The 17767-nt window shown below is 36.4% G+C and overlaps 1 protein-coding gene across 4 annotated transcripts in view; it reads right to left on the reverse strand.

The window, feature by feature from the left end:
• Positions 1-280: 280 nt before the first annotated feature.
• SNTG1 (syntrophin gamma 1) overlaps positions 281-17767 on the reverse strand; it is a 532572-nt gene continuing 515085 nt past the window's right edge. For all 4 annotated transcript variants that reach the window (XM_006112171.5, XM_014577356.4, XM_075920716.2 and 1 more), the window contains one exon: positions 281-6851. In XM_006112171.5, coding sequence (XP_006112233.3) covers positions 6693-6851 — 159 coding nt within the window. In that variant the 3' untranslated portion in view covers positions 281-6692. The remainder of the gene's footprint in view (positions 6852-17767) is intronic.

Genomic DNA, 17767 nt, shown 5'->3' on the forward strand with positions numbered 1-17767 from the left:
AAGTGATATATGCTCATATTATATAAGAGCATGGGTGTGGTGATCTGAGTGTTGGGTAACCACTGTCATCAAGTTCACTCTTCCAGTTGGCAGCAGTAGGCTTTTAGTGGCAGTTTATTGCACAAAACAGAAATTCTGATGGTATTTCAGACTTGCTTATAACAACACAACACATACACACGGAACAAGGGAACACAAACATCATTAAAAAAGTATTTATTTTCTGTTGTTTCTGGTATGTTCCTTTACAAAAAGAAAACCAAAAAAACCCCAAAACAAAACAGAGATAAAATTTTATTAGTGGTACATTAATAGTCTTTAACAGCTATGTGACGTATATTTGTCACACATACATAATCACAAAGAGCCACAAAAACATAATTAAAATTAAATAAATATTTTGAATGGTTTCAACTTCATTTTTAAATCTTTAATATTTAGAAAATATATAGCAATTTCTGTTACATTTGTTCAATCATTTATCTCCATAACAAATTAAAACTTCTGAGATACATTGCAAATGCACTAACGGGTAAGAATAATTCAAAAATAGCATTTTTGGAGGTGCAGAAAAGTAAAATTGCTAACTAATCAATTTCATTATTGTATATCCAAATCGTGCACCTTTTGCAACCATAGTCACTTCTGCAATTAATATACACATTTTACTTTAAATTTATATTCTTAGCAGGTAAAGTGTTTAAAAGACAATGCTTTATACCTTTTTGCTTGCTTTGGTAAGTTGTGACCAATAGACATATTTTTAAATATATATTACATAAAGCAAGTTTTTCTAGAATATCTGGCTGGGATTTTTATTTGGAAGGTGTTGAAGCAGGAAGTCATACATATTTCTAAGTGACAGCTGATTATATTATCTCAAGGAGAGTGGTTAGATTATGTATTGGCCAGTCTATTTTTATCTAGATTATACTTTAGTGAAGCTCTGTAAAAATATACAGAATCCAAATAGAAAATCTATTTTTATTCCCTTGAGCAAAAGCTGATCGCTGACATGATTTGAGTGGCTGATAGCATTTGCCACCAACTGCAACACTGTAATGCCTGATGACACAATATTTTCCAATGGTCTCAATAGAAGACACCTGCCACATCTCAGATACCACTGGTAAAAAAATGGTGGAGTTGACGTTATGGGCCTTGATTCAGGAATGCACTTAATACCATGCTTCAGACCATTTCTACTTAGGAAAGTACTTATGCACATCATTTGCTTTAATCACTCGAATTTTAATAACATGCTTAACCATCTTCCCAAAATAGGAATGCTTTTCTGCATCAGGACCATACTCCCCATTAAGGACAAATGCAGTCTTTTCCTCTACAGGTACAGTGGGTCCTAAGTGTGGTTGATTCCGTATAATTTTCCTACAAGACATAAGTAGGCGCTTAGAAGGTTGCACAGTGGCTATTCATGTGTGGAGCAGTGCTAGGTGAGGTATATTTGGAGAAGGGCAATGGGTGGGTAGAGCAGTTTTACTCATTACTTTTCAGGTTTTTCATCTCGTGGAAAGGGATAGGGTGAGGGTTAGGCTCACGCACTGGTTGTACTGGGATTCCACCGCTACTTTGCAGTCTTTGGAAGAGTATTTCTTTCACCCCTTGCTACCACAGATCTCCTCACAGCCCGACTACAACTGACCTTCCAAAGCTAAAGATATAAAAATCAGTTTGCCCTCTTTTAGGGCACATTTTTTTGAAGATGCCACTCCTTCTAAAAGTGCAGCCTGTGAGCCAATGGAACGTACAATATAATGTACAGTGGTCACTATTCACACAGCAACATTTGTCCAATGATTCCATGAAGTCACCACAATTGCCTGAAATATTTTGCATTTTAACCGCAGGAAAGGTTATAGCATCAGAGATACCATTGTATGGTAAGTGCTGGATGCTGCCCTTGTCACGGCAACTATTGTACATTCACGGGATCTTAAACCTATTTGCCATTTTGCTGGACACAACATACATCTTAAGGCATTGAAGTAATTCATATAATTTTTAAAAACAATATGCCGTAGAGGGAGTATGTCAACACTGCAATCAGCTGGTGTGAAGGAAACATGTATAGACATACCAAGGCAGCTTGCTCTAAGTAGAGAGAAGATAGCTTGAGTAAGAATAGAAGTGAAGACAAGGCAGCATGGTAGAGGCTGATTGAGTATGTTCTCAGAGTTCTGGGTTGGTGGGGATAAGACTTGCAGCCTCCTGTGGTTCTTTGGCTTCACTGCTATTGTTATTCAAGCTCAGTTTGATCTAACTAGATCAAACCCAGTTCAGATGTGTCTACCATGCTGTCATTACAGCATCCGATTGCAAGACAGACATACCCTTAGTTAAGAGACCTCACACTTTTATTCTGATCACAGAGAAGCCAATGGGATTTTGACATTTTCTTCATTGGGAGCAGAATCAAGCATTATGACCCCAATCCTGCAAAGGCTTATTCACATGCTTAGCTTTATGCACTATGAAAAGTCCTACTGAAGTCAAGTTAAGCATGAGTAAGACTTTTCAGGATCAGACCCTGATTTGGTGAGGGATTTTTTTTTTTGCATCTAACTAAACAATAGAAATATGGTATATTATTATTTTACAGAATGAGGCTTACAGTATTCCTATGAATGCTGCTTTGAGTAGTTCATATCAGGAACTAGAGGCTGGGTTTTCAAAGCGCTGAGCACCCGTACTTGGGGGCCCTTTTTTCAAAATATCTCATCTGGGTGCTAAATTCTTTCAAACATTTGGTCCTATAATTTAAATAGATTTGGGAAAATGAAACATGGTGAAACCAAGAACACCGTATCTTCAGAATCTACAATACTTTTTTATAACAGAATGTCATCTACATACACCCATGAAACCTTCCAGGTTATGGTTAATTCTGCGAAATTCAGCTCAATCTAAAATTTTCCATCAGTGATTCATCCATGACTCAAAGAAAAATATTTTAACCTACAATTAAAAGTTGTAGATCTTGTAAAGTAACAGTAGGTGAAGTTCATTTTATGTAAATAAATATTTTGATCAGACTAATTCATTCAATATCATTGATAGTAAAACTCACATATTATTCCAGAGTTTGTTTTGATAACAGAAAGGTTGGTATTTAATGGTAACACAGCCTTTCCCCAGAAAACAATAGTTTCATTAGTTGTATACAGTTTTGACAGTTGCTTGGATACACAGAATTATAAACATCTTGATACACACAATCTATTATACATTTTGAAAAGTTTGTTTGTGGATTTGTTTGTGCAAAATAAAGTCATACTTTACAAATTATCTACAGATCCAAATTTTGCATAAACAATCCTGCCACTTCAATTAGCTGAATGCACTACTTTTTACACCAGATATGCTGAGTGAAAGGTTTAAACAATTATTTTTGTTTTTCATTGGAAAAAAGTTATGACTATTATAATTAGAGTTCATAAAAACTATTTGCTAACCAAATTAAAATTGAGTCACCTATTCGAATGTCATTTTAGTGCAAAGAACATTTTTACCATTACAAATCACAAAATAATTCAAATTAGTTAAGGAAAGAGTAATGGAAACTTTACGAGTTTCTGATTAAAATTTACTATGTATGGTAATTATTCAATAAAATGAATAATGTTTGAAGATGAAATCCTACAAATTTAAAACTGTTCTTTTACTTCCTTTTTCCAAACACATTAATACAAAATTCTAGTACATATATTTCATTTCTTGAACTTTCCTATAAGTGTAATCTACACAAAATCACGTTGCCCGGTCAACGACGGGCCTTACCTGCTAGTGTATCATATTTCTGTGTTAATGCTACTATGCATAAAATTTGTTTTGGATATGCGTGCATGAAGTAGTTAGTGATTAAAATGGTAAACTAAGAATGGATCCAACAGAAGTAAATGGCCTTTAAACATTTTTATAACATATTTCACCATTTCATATAACTTTTATAGTTTGTGTAGTATGTACTTTTAAAATTTGCCTCTCTTGGTCCCAATGTTGACTTGCCAATTACCAATCTCTAGAATGAACAGCCTGTCAGGCATATCCATCTGACTAAATCGGGAAAAGATTTATTTCTGTGAGAGTAGTAATGCAATGGTGGGGTAGCCATGTCAGTTCCAGAATGAAAGATGTTACCTCACTCACCTTGTCTCACTAATAAGCCAGTCGTTTCTGTATTTTTATAACAGGAAAGAAATCCAGCCAATGCTAATGTTATGATATCTCCTTCAGCTTCTTAAAATAAAAAATACTGATGAATCCCATTTTTAGATCTTTCAAACCGAGAAAAAATTCTGATTTCCAATTTGCACTGCAGCAGCTGTTAAATATGTGATGCTTATTGTATGTGCAAAACTTCCACTGGTGACAATGGAAGTTCTACATACAGATTATATAAGAAATCTATGGTGTAGATGGAAGAGGAATTCTTGTTATCTCAGGGCCAAATCCTGGGTCCCACTGAAGTTCATGAGAATTGTTCATAGGCTTCAAAAAAGACAGAATTTGGCCTTTAATGTATTGAGTATTTAAACACTTTTGATAGATGTTATTAAGAAATTATTGTTTGCCAACAGTTACTTCACAAGTTAGCTGAGATACCCCAGTACTTCATTGAAGTTCATGGGAGAAATAAGCATGCAAACTATGTAAAATGCATTGGCAATGATTTCAACAGGGCAATCGCTGTAATGGTACATAATGTTTCTGGGATTTGGTATCTATTATGAGTCTCACATGCAGACTTTCAAAAAGATGGGTTCCTTCTTATGTGGCTAAAGCTAAGTGGTGGTGATACAAATCACTGAGAGAAGCAAGCCATGAGCTATGTCCCCAAAATAATTTCAATTTATGGCCCTTTAGGAAAAAAAGTTCCTCTGAATTTACATATGAAGATTAAATTATTATACATTACCTGGAATGCTAGTGGATTTAATCTGTCTGGCACATAAGACAGTGATATAAAAATATGTCCATATCTCTCACCTGATATGTAAATTTGTAACTCTTAGCACGCATGGAGGAGTTAGACCTTGATCCTGCAATTTATGACACATAGATGGATCCCAGAATACATGAAAGGATCTGTCCATGTATTTTAAACTGAAGGAATGGGACCTAACTGCAGAATTGTTACTTTGTATTCATACTAAGTATTTAATTATTTATTTTTAATCGTTGAATACTTTTGCAAACTTGGGAAATTTTGCTTCCCCCTCCACTCAACTGCCACTCAAACATATTCCAACAATAACAAGAAATAACAGAATAATGATTAGTATTGAAAACATTATATCAAGCTAGAGCTGCAGCAGGCTATTCTCCTGCAATAAAATTACCAATTTACTCGATTTTGGCTCCATCATACACATATTCCCAACATTTGATCATGTTCAGAGATATATCTGCTGGTTCAAAATTGCAGTCATTTGCAAAAATGCTATTCAAGTAATGTATCTTTGGATACATGGACAGTAGTTCCAAATTTACTTCTTGAACTTTACATGCATATGAAATGAAGTTCTTAGAATACAATACGTGGTCCTAGATAATTTCATATTTTAATAGAGAAAGTTATTGTGAATTATGTCAATTATTCTACCTTTTCAGTTATTTAATTTGTTCCCATCTTAAATTACAAAAATAGGAATAATGTATTTGAAATTGATAAGAATTCAAGGCGTGAAATCATTTTTCTAGTGTAACTCTTAGTGCCTGTTTTATTAAGATCCTGAGTGGAACAGAGTTCTCGAGTCCTGGCTTGTTATATGAAATCAACATTGCATACTGAACAATGCACAAGTGTACAATGTCTGAAATAAAATTCAATGCTTAGGTTTCGTGTATAAGTACCATTAGATTACAAGACCTACTTCCCTTTAAAATGGAAGAATGAACAAAAGAATCAGATCTATCATAGCTTGTACTTAATTTATAATTGAAATCAAATTCATATCCTACCTATTTTGACTCAAAGATGTCCTGTGCCTGGAAAAGTTTTTCCACTCTATTTGTCTTTATGTGCTAGATCAATATGGCTATAACTTTATCATTACTAGTAGAACAGAATGACAACAAAATAAACAACAATAGCATGTTTCCATAAAGGAAAACAATGAATTTACAAGTGTGTTTAAAGTGCTTTCTTCTTTGAGGAGATACTTACACAAATGCCTTTTCATGCTTATCTCCTTGTTGTCACAAACTATATGCCTCTTGCTTATTGTAATGTCATTTTTAATATTATGATATTGCCCTAAGTTCATAGAGCTTTGTATGTTGTCATATAAAAACATCTGAAAACAAGTAAATGACAATCCTAGTTGTGTATTATTACAGACAGCTGAAAATTTTATTAAATACTTAAGTGCTTCAACTGTGTCATTTTTTTTGTTTTGCCTCCAGTGTTACTTAAAGCACTATGTAGTACAAATAGATCATACTAAAAGCATATCCATTCTATTCCAGTGTTTCAGCTAGGATTATTTACTGAAGTTGCAGAACAGAGATGAATGTACGATCCCGTGTGACCATTTTTCTGCTGAAACTGCAGCATGACTTGCCTTTTGGATTGGTTTCCAGGTTCGCAGTTCCCCAAAGGTCTAAATTTGATTAATATTTTATACATCATTATGTACTGTTGGTAAGTGGCAGTGCTGAAATGCAAGTTGTCAAGTAGTATACTTTAATTTTCCAGTTCCAGAAGTTGTTGCAACAGCAGATGTGGTGGCTTGACTGCCTACATACAATGGGTCCAAACAAGCCACTTTAGCAGCAAAGAATGAGTGGATGCAGTGTAGGACTGCAAACAGATTGGAAAATTCCAATTCCTGAAAGTGAAAGCAAAGAGATTAAAAATAAGAGACAAAACAACGCATCATTAGGTAACCCCCATCACTGAGAGGCGACTCAAATATAAATGGTCCTAATTGTAGGATAGAAAGGTGCTAACATGCCTGGCTTTCTTTTTCGTTGTGGGAAGGTGAAGTGAACTCGCTCCATAGATGAAAGAATTGTGCATTATGGAAAATAAGTTGAATTAATATGTTCAAAATTCCCATTGAAAAACACTAGTCCATCTATTTCAGTGTAAACAAAAGCAGAAAAAGAGAACACTTTGATGTTTTTTTCTTTTCTATGTTGCCACATAATTTCTATGGGGTCTTTTTACAGGCCTTTTTTTTATTACTCTCAATCTGTATGGTAGGGTGTCTAGAATAGCTTTTTTAAACGTATACTGAGAATATTATAGGGTCAACAAAAACTGCCAAATGCCCCCAGAATGACAGCATCCATGATATTTTTAAGACTATAATTTTCTCTTGCCTCTGATGTTTAGGGTGTTTTTTTTTCTAGAGAATTTTGGCCAGTGTAATTCAATGAAACACTTAAATTTCTGCAAAATGTTGAAACAGCCTGAAAGTAGAAATCCTGGCAGTGGTGTGTGTGTGTGTGTGTGTGTGTGTGTGTGTGTGTGTGTGTGTGTGTGTGTGTGTGTGTGTGTGTGTGTGTGTGTGTGTGTGTGTGATGCAGTGATATAATAAATGGGTGGGGCTTCATTATTCTGTATTAAAATCAGAGCAGCTTCCTCCTGGCCATGCTCAGAATTGAATTTTTAATTTTAAATTTTAATTAAGACTGAATGACTCCCCAAACCACTAACTCTCAATTAAATTGACAAGCTTCATGCCAAGTTTCACACATCTGCCATCTGTGCTTTATTTAAAATAAAATCTGTTTAGCCTTTTTTTATTATTATTTTAAACATTGGGAGAGGTGAATTTTTACCACCCTTCCAGGGATTTTATTCCAATTTCCCCATAGAAACCAAGAACAGAAATTTAGAAAGATTTGATCATGAGAAAACAGAGTGTTGTCATAGAAGATACTTTGTACCATGAACCAACACTCATTATAATAGTATTCCATTTCTTTTTCTACCCATCCTTTTTTCAAGTACTACTAAACAACACCCAACGCTTAAGAATAAGAAAACAATGCTGCACTGGAACATTAAAATATACTTCCATATACTTCTTATATTGAAATGACATACTTTGTGTACAACACACATAGTTTTTCCTTGTTTTCTCAGCAGACTAAGGCCCATTAAATCTAATATTATAGCTTGAGGATTATTCAAGTAAATTTAGTAATTCTAAGTAGTTGAATGTTCCTATAAACGCCATAATTAACAATAATGGACATTATCAATTAGCACAGGTACTTCTGTAGTTGTAACATACTGGTTAGATTCATTGTTCATAGATCTCAAACAGATATCAGTGATGTTCATTCAGAACTTGTAAATAGTCTGCTATTATTGTTATTCCTAAAAATACTACATTAAAATAAAGTCTTTTAGGTTGCAAAGTAAAGTACTTAAAAGCTAGAAAACCTGAGATTCATGGTTCTGCATGCAACCTTTATTCTATCCCCTTTTACATCTGCTCTGTGCACTAAATTAGGCAGGGATTCTGTAGAAAAATCAGTATATGACAATGTAATAAAGGAATGTATCATAATGCATTTGAGAGATTTAACTGAGGATTCCAACCAATGTTCAGGATGTCCCAGTTGTTTCTGTTTTCACACCACTTACAAGCAAATTAGAGCAACCAAGCTCCATGCAACAAATTAGAGCAATCAAATAACCTTGTTAACTTCTCTGAGATGAAGTAACTTAAGAAAATGTGATGACAACAGTGCTTAAAATCAATATAATGTAAGTTGTGGGATGTCCTTTCCCCAAAATAGTTAATGATCAAGGCATGGACAGATTCTCAGTTCTTCTCCAGAAACTTGGGTTCTCATTTACTTCTATTCTTTAAAATCACTATCTTTAAATGCTATGGCTGTGAGGAAAACCTTACAAATATTATCTGGGAGCAACAAATGCAAACATATCTACCAGAGTTTGCAAAGAGCCTGAAACTATAGCTTTGAGATATAAACTGTCCTGTTCACATCAATGGATACTAACCCAGATATAAATAATAATACTGTAAAAGGTTAACACTGTTCACTGTTTCACTGCTCATCAAAACAGATATAAAAGGAGAGAAAATATCACATTGTGATTATCTACAAGAGCATTTTCCAAAGTGCTGAGCAGGAATTAATTGCCAGGATCAGGGTGCAAAAGACATATCAGTTATGATGAACAGGCCTTTAACAATTGGAGATGTTGCAGGCGACACCATTGGTTTCAGTTTCATAAAGGGGAAGTCTCAGCTTTCAGAGGTTTGGAAACACTGGTATGATATATACTTTTATTGTTTGCAGGATAGCACATGGTTTCCCTGGTTATCCCCCAGTACAGGAGGTCTTCAGCAACCATCATCCCACTCACATTGGATTTATTTTTATAAATCCAACAATATTGCATAAAGCCACAGAACTAAACAATTTGTGCCAAAGTTCTTGCATATTTGTCATAATTATTGTTAACTACAATGAGATAGCTTGGTAGTCAATCATTTGGTTAGAGGAAAGGGGGGACAGTTGACAACCTGGTTTATGCATCATAAAAGAAACTATTCAGATTTACTTACAGGCATTTTTTTAAAAAAAAACCAATTGAATGTAAGTGCTTCTGAGAATTGTACTGCATGACATAGTAATTTTGCTCATCAATGGATAGCAGGAAGGACATCATGGGTCACGCAAAGAACTTACCTGAATTCATGAACCCCAATACAAATAGGAGACCTAGGGGTATTTGTGTCAGCAGATCACTAACCAGGGAGCAAGAGAAGATGGTCCCTAATCACCATCCAGGAAGAAAATTAGTTTTGTCAGGGACAATCTTACTAATAATCTTTCCTGCCATGGCCACTAAAGTGATTGATACATTTCACTGGCATAAAACACTGTCATTTTGCAATGAAAAAATGAGTTTGACCCCCAATTTTTTTAATTCTTTGTGAACTAGGGAATACCCTGATTTACTCCTGCTTTCACCAGTCCTAAACTTCTACATTGTACTATTTGCTTCTGTCCCAAACTGTTAACTCTCAGAATCAGTCACTAATTGCCAGATAAGTGCATTTGCCACTTTATTTGAAAGAGCACTAGATACTTATACTGATCACTTAGACTTACTTTAATGAGTATTGCCCTAAGAATATAATATGCCATACTAATTACTATCATCTTTAAATAAAATGTAGCTTAGATCTGAGTTACTGTATTGACTAAATTTAATCTGTTACTAATTCATAGACTGGCACAGATGGAAGCTAATAACAGTTATATTGCATTACTGTGAAGACAAGGACAGAATTTCTGGGTAGAATACAACAAAACACTAAGGGTACAGAGGCATGTAGATTAGGCTATCGGACATAGTAAAATGAAGCGGCGATTTAAATAATCGCCGCTTCATTTAAATTTACATGGCTGCCGTGCTGAGCCGACAAACAGCTGATCAGCTGTTTGTCGGCTCAGCGCGATAGTCTGGACGCTCCCTAACACTTGATTTCAAATATAATAACGTTGACAGAACTCAGCAGTTTTGTCGACGCTGGTAAACCTCATTTTACGAGGCATAACGCCTTCTGTCGACAGAGTTCTGTCAACAGAAGATGTTATTGCATGTAAACTGTCCTTGCGTCTACACTGCCATGTTGACAAAGCAGAACTGAATGTAGTGTAGACGCTCTTTGTCGACAGAAGCTTTGTTGACAGTATCTGTCGACAAAACTTCTGTCGTCAAAACTCTGTAGTCTAGACGCACCCTAAGAGAGGAGAAATTGCTTTTGTACTTGGCTAGCCATTCACAGTCTTTGTTTAATCTTAAACTGATGGTGTCTGCTTTTGCAGATCCAGACTAACATTTGCCTATGACTATTGGCACTCTGGTTTCTGGAATTGAGGATTATAGTGAAGAACTAGAAGGTGATGCTGAAAGCAGTGAAAATGTTTATAGTGGGGACCAAATGGATAGTTTTCATTTCTTACACTTCTTTTCAGGTAAGGCACTGCTATGATTTTAGAAACACACCTCAAAACAGCTCCCGGAACACAATCCTGCATAATGCACTCCAAAGACATAGCTGGTTCTATAAAACTGAAAGTAATTAATTAAAACATTTCTATTTCTAGAAAACACAACATATATGTAAATAGACAATCTAATTAGAAATGTTTTATTAATAAAACATATACAGCCCAATCATCAAAAGCACCACAGTGCTATTTTTCAAAAGATCTTAATATCTTTAATAATATATCTTGCTTTCAGAAGCAAGTCTTCTGTAGCAAGTAACACAAAGAGAAAATTAATGAATGAAGACCTAAGTGATTTTCATATTAACCCAAGTTACTCGGGAGCACAATCCCCACTGACTTGCTAATGGGGTTTGTGGTCATAAGTCAATTAAGGGCTATTGAAAACTATGCTTCTAAACCACTTAAGGACAAGAAAAATACATATGACAGACCTATCAACATGCAGCTGCCTAGCAGTGATTTCATAGTTATGGTTGCATTCTAAACTGTACTCTACTTAAAATGGGACAAACTTGTGTTTTCTTGAAAGTATAGTAAGTAGTTAATTAGTGTGAAATGTCATACAGGGTTACTTTTTATATCCTAAGTAATGCTTGTTTGGCTTCTCTCCATAATGTTTTAATAAGAAGCCTCTGAATTTGGGCTCTGACTGAAATTGTTGCTTGACAGTTCTACTTTTCATTGGTGACTAAAATCTCTTTCAAAGTTTGTCTATCAACTCAAAACTTGGTAAAGATGTGGATTCTGAATAGATCTAGAGTAAAGGGTAGTTTCTGTTTGCTTAAAGGTTAGGGCCATTGCTATCATTCACATTTTAATTGAAGAGTTATGCACTGTGCACACAAACCTGATTGATTAGCGTAGGAGGCATACAAACATGGCTGGTAAAAGGCACGGCTTCATGCAGGCCTCACTGACGGAACCAGAAACATACAAAAGCTGCTTTATTAGTAGCTATATTTTGCTGACTGATCATATCCTCTAGGATAGAAAGGTTGATATGAAGCTGCTACCAGATAAAAGTGACCTAATAGTACTTGTCCATCCACAATTTCACACCTCACTGTTACCACAATTACTGCTTAACTCAGACTGAATGCCTCAACTGTAACTTTGCCCTTCTATGGATGCCAGCCTTCCATCTATCCCTCTACTAAATGAAAAGAAGCAAAATGAAAATGGAATGACACCCACTCAAGTCTTCTGTTATTGTTGTCTCACCTATATATATGGATATTTATATGGACTCAAGAAACTTTTATTTTTTTAAAATGAAAGACATGGTCAATAAACATCTTTCAGTTACATATAAAAAAGGTCTTGGGTAGATTGATCTGTTTTCAAAAATCTGGTTTCGGTTTCTCTCTATAAAAACTGGCATTGTATAAAGAGACTGATTCACAACAGATTTGAAAATATGTCCACACAGAAGCCATGAGATTAACATGGTTAACAGTGCTGGTCATATTAATTATACAGATATGTTAATTCTTTGAACTTGGAATCTAGCCATCAGAATTGAGATATCAATCTGTACATACTCCATGTGCACAACAATTGAAATTTATTTAGAACTGGTTATTTAAAACCCAGGGAGTGCTCTAAATAAATCACAGAAAAACTCAAGGCTAAGGGTATCATTCAGTGAAAATTATAATTTGGACAACAAAGATGATGGTTGCAGTAGAGGAAATAGAAGCAGAGATAGGGTGCGAAAAAATGGTGAGTGTACCACAAAATATCCAAGATAGTACATACGAGCAAAATATTCACACTTGAACAGCAGCTACTCATTTCACCTATTTTATTTTAGGCTATATTTTTACCTCAATATACCTAAAGAACACTTCAAATGATTCTCTATTTCTTCCCATTGGAACTGTTCCACTTGGTATAAAATTCTTTAGTAAACATTGGAGCAGTGTCTTGAACATGGGTCTTCGATGTCCCAAGGCAGTACTTTTACCACCCATAGTGTGTGTCTCCCTCTTTCTGGCCCAATGATTATTCAATTGTTTTATACAAAATGAAATATATTCAACAGGAGACAATGAGAATATAGACTCAGATGGTTAAGGGACGTACGTGAGAGGAGAGACAGATGGATTCAGATCCCTGCTCCAGCTTAGGAATTCAAATATGGGTCTTCCACATCCCAGCAGAGTGACCTAATCACTGGACTAAAAGGGATTGGGTCAGACCACCTATTTAGAACTGGTTATTACAAACACAGAGATTGGTCTGAAAAATCACAGAAAAATTCAAGGCCAAGGATATCATTCTGTGAGAATTTTTAATCTGGAGGACACAGAAGTTGGATGCAGGTAGAATACAGTAATTGATTGCTGGATGCTGACATATGAAGGAATGTCTCATTACAATTTATCTCTCTTCTCTCCTGAGCCCCATTTTTTTTCATTGGCAAAATCTATGTGGTTCAGTGTTACTGATTGTCAGCTTTGTTTATTATGCCAAATGTGTTGTAATGAGGCACTTGTTAACATTTCAGTATCAAGCAGGAAATTACAGGAATCTATCTGCAATCCATAAGTATATAGGTATCAGTAAGCACATAGTTACATAAATGTTTTTTTACATTTGGGCTAGATTATGTTTGAGGTGTCATTGGGGAAATAAACAGTGCTGACTAGTAGCGACCTTTTGAGAATATCACTGGGAAGGATCTGGTTAAATATAATGCTAATGACACCTTACAAACTATAAAAAGCGAACCCATAAATTCATTTGTCAAGGTTAGAGAGGAAGCACATTAAGCACCAGAAGGAAGTTGAAAATTCCAGCACAAGTGCCAACTGATTGTGAAGTTCATTTTACACTAGGTCACATGGCATATGTTTTGAGAAGAACATCTGCTTCTTCTGCTGGAAATGAGCAGTCCAAAGGCATCTATTAAGCAGTTTCAGAGCAGGTGAGAAACTGTAGGAAGCAGACACTCTTTATGAGAACATTGCATGGAAAGTAAAGTGTGTCCAATGACCCAAAAGATGCCCACACAGAGGCGAGTGCGTATCACACCAAGTGCTATACCAAGAATGTGTGCAATGTATTGTATGAAAAGATAAAGAACAAAAACAAATAGCAATTTGATTACTGCAAACTGTGTGACTCAGCTGGAGTTGATAAATTGTCTCACCAAAGCTCTAACGTATGAGAAAATGGTGGCGGTAGCTGATGTTGTACAGAGAAATAGGTGCTTTGCATGGAATTGAATAGGAACAAAATGTGACGAATCATGGGCCTCAAACCCAACCCAATAAGCTTGCAAGTAGGGCTCTAAGCACAACAGTTCACCTGAACTAGTGCAGAAGGGAGCTGGTGAAACTTTAGCTTGAAAAGGACCCCAAGCCACAAAGCTCCTGACTGGGGGAAAAGTGCAGCTCTATCAATTGGCTGGGATGCTCTACTTAAACCAGAAGGAGGCACAGGAGTTTGCCTAAGCAGCTAGATTATTCCCTGTCTGTCTTTTACTTCAGACCCTGCCTACCCTTCAGACTCCTGAGCCCTGCCCTGATTCCTGTCCTTATTCTGGTCCCCCATCTCTTCCTGCTTTCCTGACTTACTCCAAGCTCCTGCTCCTATGCTGTACCGCTGATGCTGATTCAGGCTTTGACTCCTGACTTGGTACCAGACTCTGCCTCTGACCTTCAGCTGGGCACCTGACTCTGACCCAGCCCTAACCCTAACTTTGGTTCCAGGCACCCGACTAACTATTAGGCATGACTGCTTTTGCCCTAGTCCTGACAGAAAGACTTTAAAAACAGATGGTGAACTATGGGATAGAGACATCATTATTAGTTATTATTTGCAGAAATGAATCACCACATAAAAACTGCATCACATATGATACCATGAAAGGCAGAAGAAAGTGCTAATAGCAACAGTAATATGAGGACTTTGCTTGAAGGTGTTAATTTTGTGTGGGAAAGCATTTTGTCCTGCAGTATGTGGAACCTTTCAGAGTTCCATAGCTGATGACAGACCTAACAAGGACCTGAACTTCTTTAAGTGGTGTGTCCGTGGCTGCAGTGACTTCAACACAAGCAATAAATACAGTAAGCATAGGGAAGAGAAGAATGCCATTTAATCACAAAGCCTCATGTAAGAGTATCTGAGTGAAAAGCAGGTTTCCAACACATATATGACAAATATGCACTGCATGTATCATCTATCTCTGTAAGTGGCTGTTAGTTTAGCAATTCATTCCAAAACCCATAACAAATTCCTCATGCAGCTGATGCACAATATTGATTTTTGCATTGACTATAACAAAGACCTGTGCCTGGAGACAGAAAGAGCAAACAAGGTTCTTCACTACGTGGCACTGTATGAAGCATTATACCTTCCCCCAGACCTTGTCAAGATATCTTAGAAGACACAGAAGATGGCAAAAAGTACCCTTCATGCTACTGTTATGGTCGGCTATCGGGAGCATACTAAAGGAGACCAATCCCAACCTCAAGTGCTGTCTGGACCAGCAAAGAACTGTTCCATGAAGAAGCTTCCTGACTTCTGACTCGCTTTCCCACACAGGTTCAAAAATTGTAAAAACAGGAAAGCCAGTTTTCAATGAAGCAACAGTCAAATAGACGGCAGTGGATCTTTCTACATTCACTAATTTGAGCTCAGCTGGTTATTGTGCAAAAGTGGGGTGTACACCAGGTGTAAAAAAGTCACTGAGTACAGCTTCCACTGAAGAGAGAAAAGAGGTATTGGCTAATGATGTGGACACTCAGGGAATAGCACATCCCATCATTTCAGGAGATTTGTCAGAACTGCTCTTTGGAATTTTAACCACGCAGCACTGTAAGATTTTAAGAAATACTGTTGTTCTTTTGATTTGATTTTACATTGATTGCCTGGTACTTCACTGACATAAGAGGTATAGAAAAGTCTGCAGAAACAAATTATTAGAGGAATTTCAGAAAGGATATTGGGTTGTTAATAAGTTACTAGCTCTGTTCTGTGCATTTGGTTTTGACAAAACCTAAACATGAAAACAGAACAGTAAAAATTGCTGGAGAATTGGTGGGCACAACACAATATCCAAATACTCTTTCTCAATTTTGCCTGATAAGCCCAGAACCCCACTGAATTTGAATGAAACAGTATGTGTGGCTGAGATGATTCCGCTAGAAGTAAAAAGGCACCAGTCTCATTAAGTGCTATGCAATCCCAAAGTTAGGCAATTGAAAAGCTACAGATGAGTGTATATTCACTGGCAGTCCATTTGTATCCGATGGACCAAAGCTCATTGATACTGCAACAAAAAGCAGTCATCTAGATATGAGATAGCTAAATGCCAATCAAACATTTTCTAGATATGAGAAAGCTAAAGATGTCAATCAAAAAGAGATATTTTGGGTCATGACTTGTATGAAGCCTTCAAAATCCATGGCTCCATCAAATTATGGGCTCAAGTCATGAAAAACAGACATGTATGACCATCACTCTGATGATGAGTCTAGCAGTGGTGCTGTAGATGGAGATAACACTGATGATGTCTTGATCCATGTTTTCAGTCCTATATCTCCAGACTAGATTCCCTAGGATTACCAAAGAGCAATGTCTTTTTTATGTAAGCCTATGCATCCCTATGTTAAAGTATTTACGTTTTTATTTTTAAACAAACAATTGCTTGTTTCTTAAAACAAATTTCATACAATTGCTCCAAGTTTGGTACCATTGTGTTCATGAAGAAAAGACTTCTGAATGATACCCAGGTTGACACGTTTCTGACAAAAGTGTATCACCAAAATGTCTGCCATAGGGAGGACATGAGTGAAGCAGGGAGTCTCCCCTGCCCTGCCACAGAGGGTGACACCATTGCAATTATGATTTGTAGTTTTTATAACTGAAATGAGAGCTCCCTTATCTTTCTATCAATGACTCTCTCATGGAATGAGATTTTACTACATTCTGTTCCCAGGATTAGTAGAGTGGGTATCCCCTCCCTTACTATCTAAGCAGTTGTGCTGCCCATTAATACTCCTTGTTTTGTCTCCAGAGTTAGGATGACCTCCTGCCACCCTTTCCTTCCTGTTGACTTCCCACCATCCTGTGGATTTGTTCATCAATGGGACTTCCATTGTTTTGACTCCATAATGCTAAATTTACACTGGAGAGAGGTAGATAGTTGCTTTCACTCCTATCTAGTAGAAATCCAGTTACTCTCTTGGGTCATTGACTTTGAAGCATAATATCAGTGGATATCCAAATTCCTCATATAGTGTTACTATATAACTATATAACATTTCACTATGATGTGAATCACCAGTGTGTCACCAACTTTCATAAAATACCTTATTTGACACACACTTATAACACAGCAATAGTGTATGCGATCAGGGTTTGTCTATACTTGCTTCCTAGTTCAAACTAGGGATGCAAATGTAGGCGACCGAAATTGCTAATGAAGCGGGGATTTAAATATCCTGCGCTTCATTAGCATAATCTCACCCACGTCCTATTCCGCTCGCCAGCTGATTCGAACCAGGAAGTACGCTTCGGGATGCGTTAGTTTGAATCAAACCTGTTGGTTCAAACTAACATTACTCTTCAAAAAAAAAATGAGGAGTAACGTTAGTTCAAACCGAGGGGTTAGATTCGAACTAATGTGTCCCGGAGTGCACTTCCTGGTTCGAATCAGCTGGTGAGGGGAATTGGGCACGGGCGAGATTATGTTAATGAAGCACGGGATATTTAAATCCCCGCT

Source organism: Pelodiscus sinensis, chromosome 2, assembly GCF_052426305.1.
Source record: "Pelodiscus sinensis isolate ZL-2025 chromosome 2, ASM5242630v1, whole genome shotgun sequence".
Taxonomy (NCBI): Eukaryota; Metazoa; Chordata; order Testudines; family Trionychidae; genus Pelodiscus; species Pelodiscus sinensis.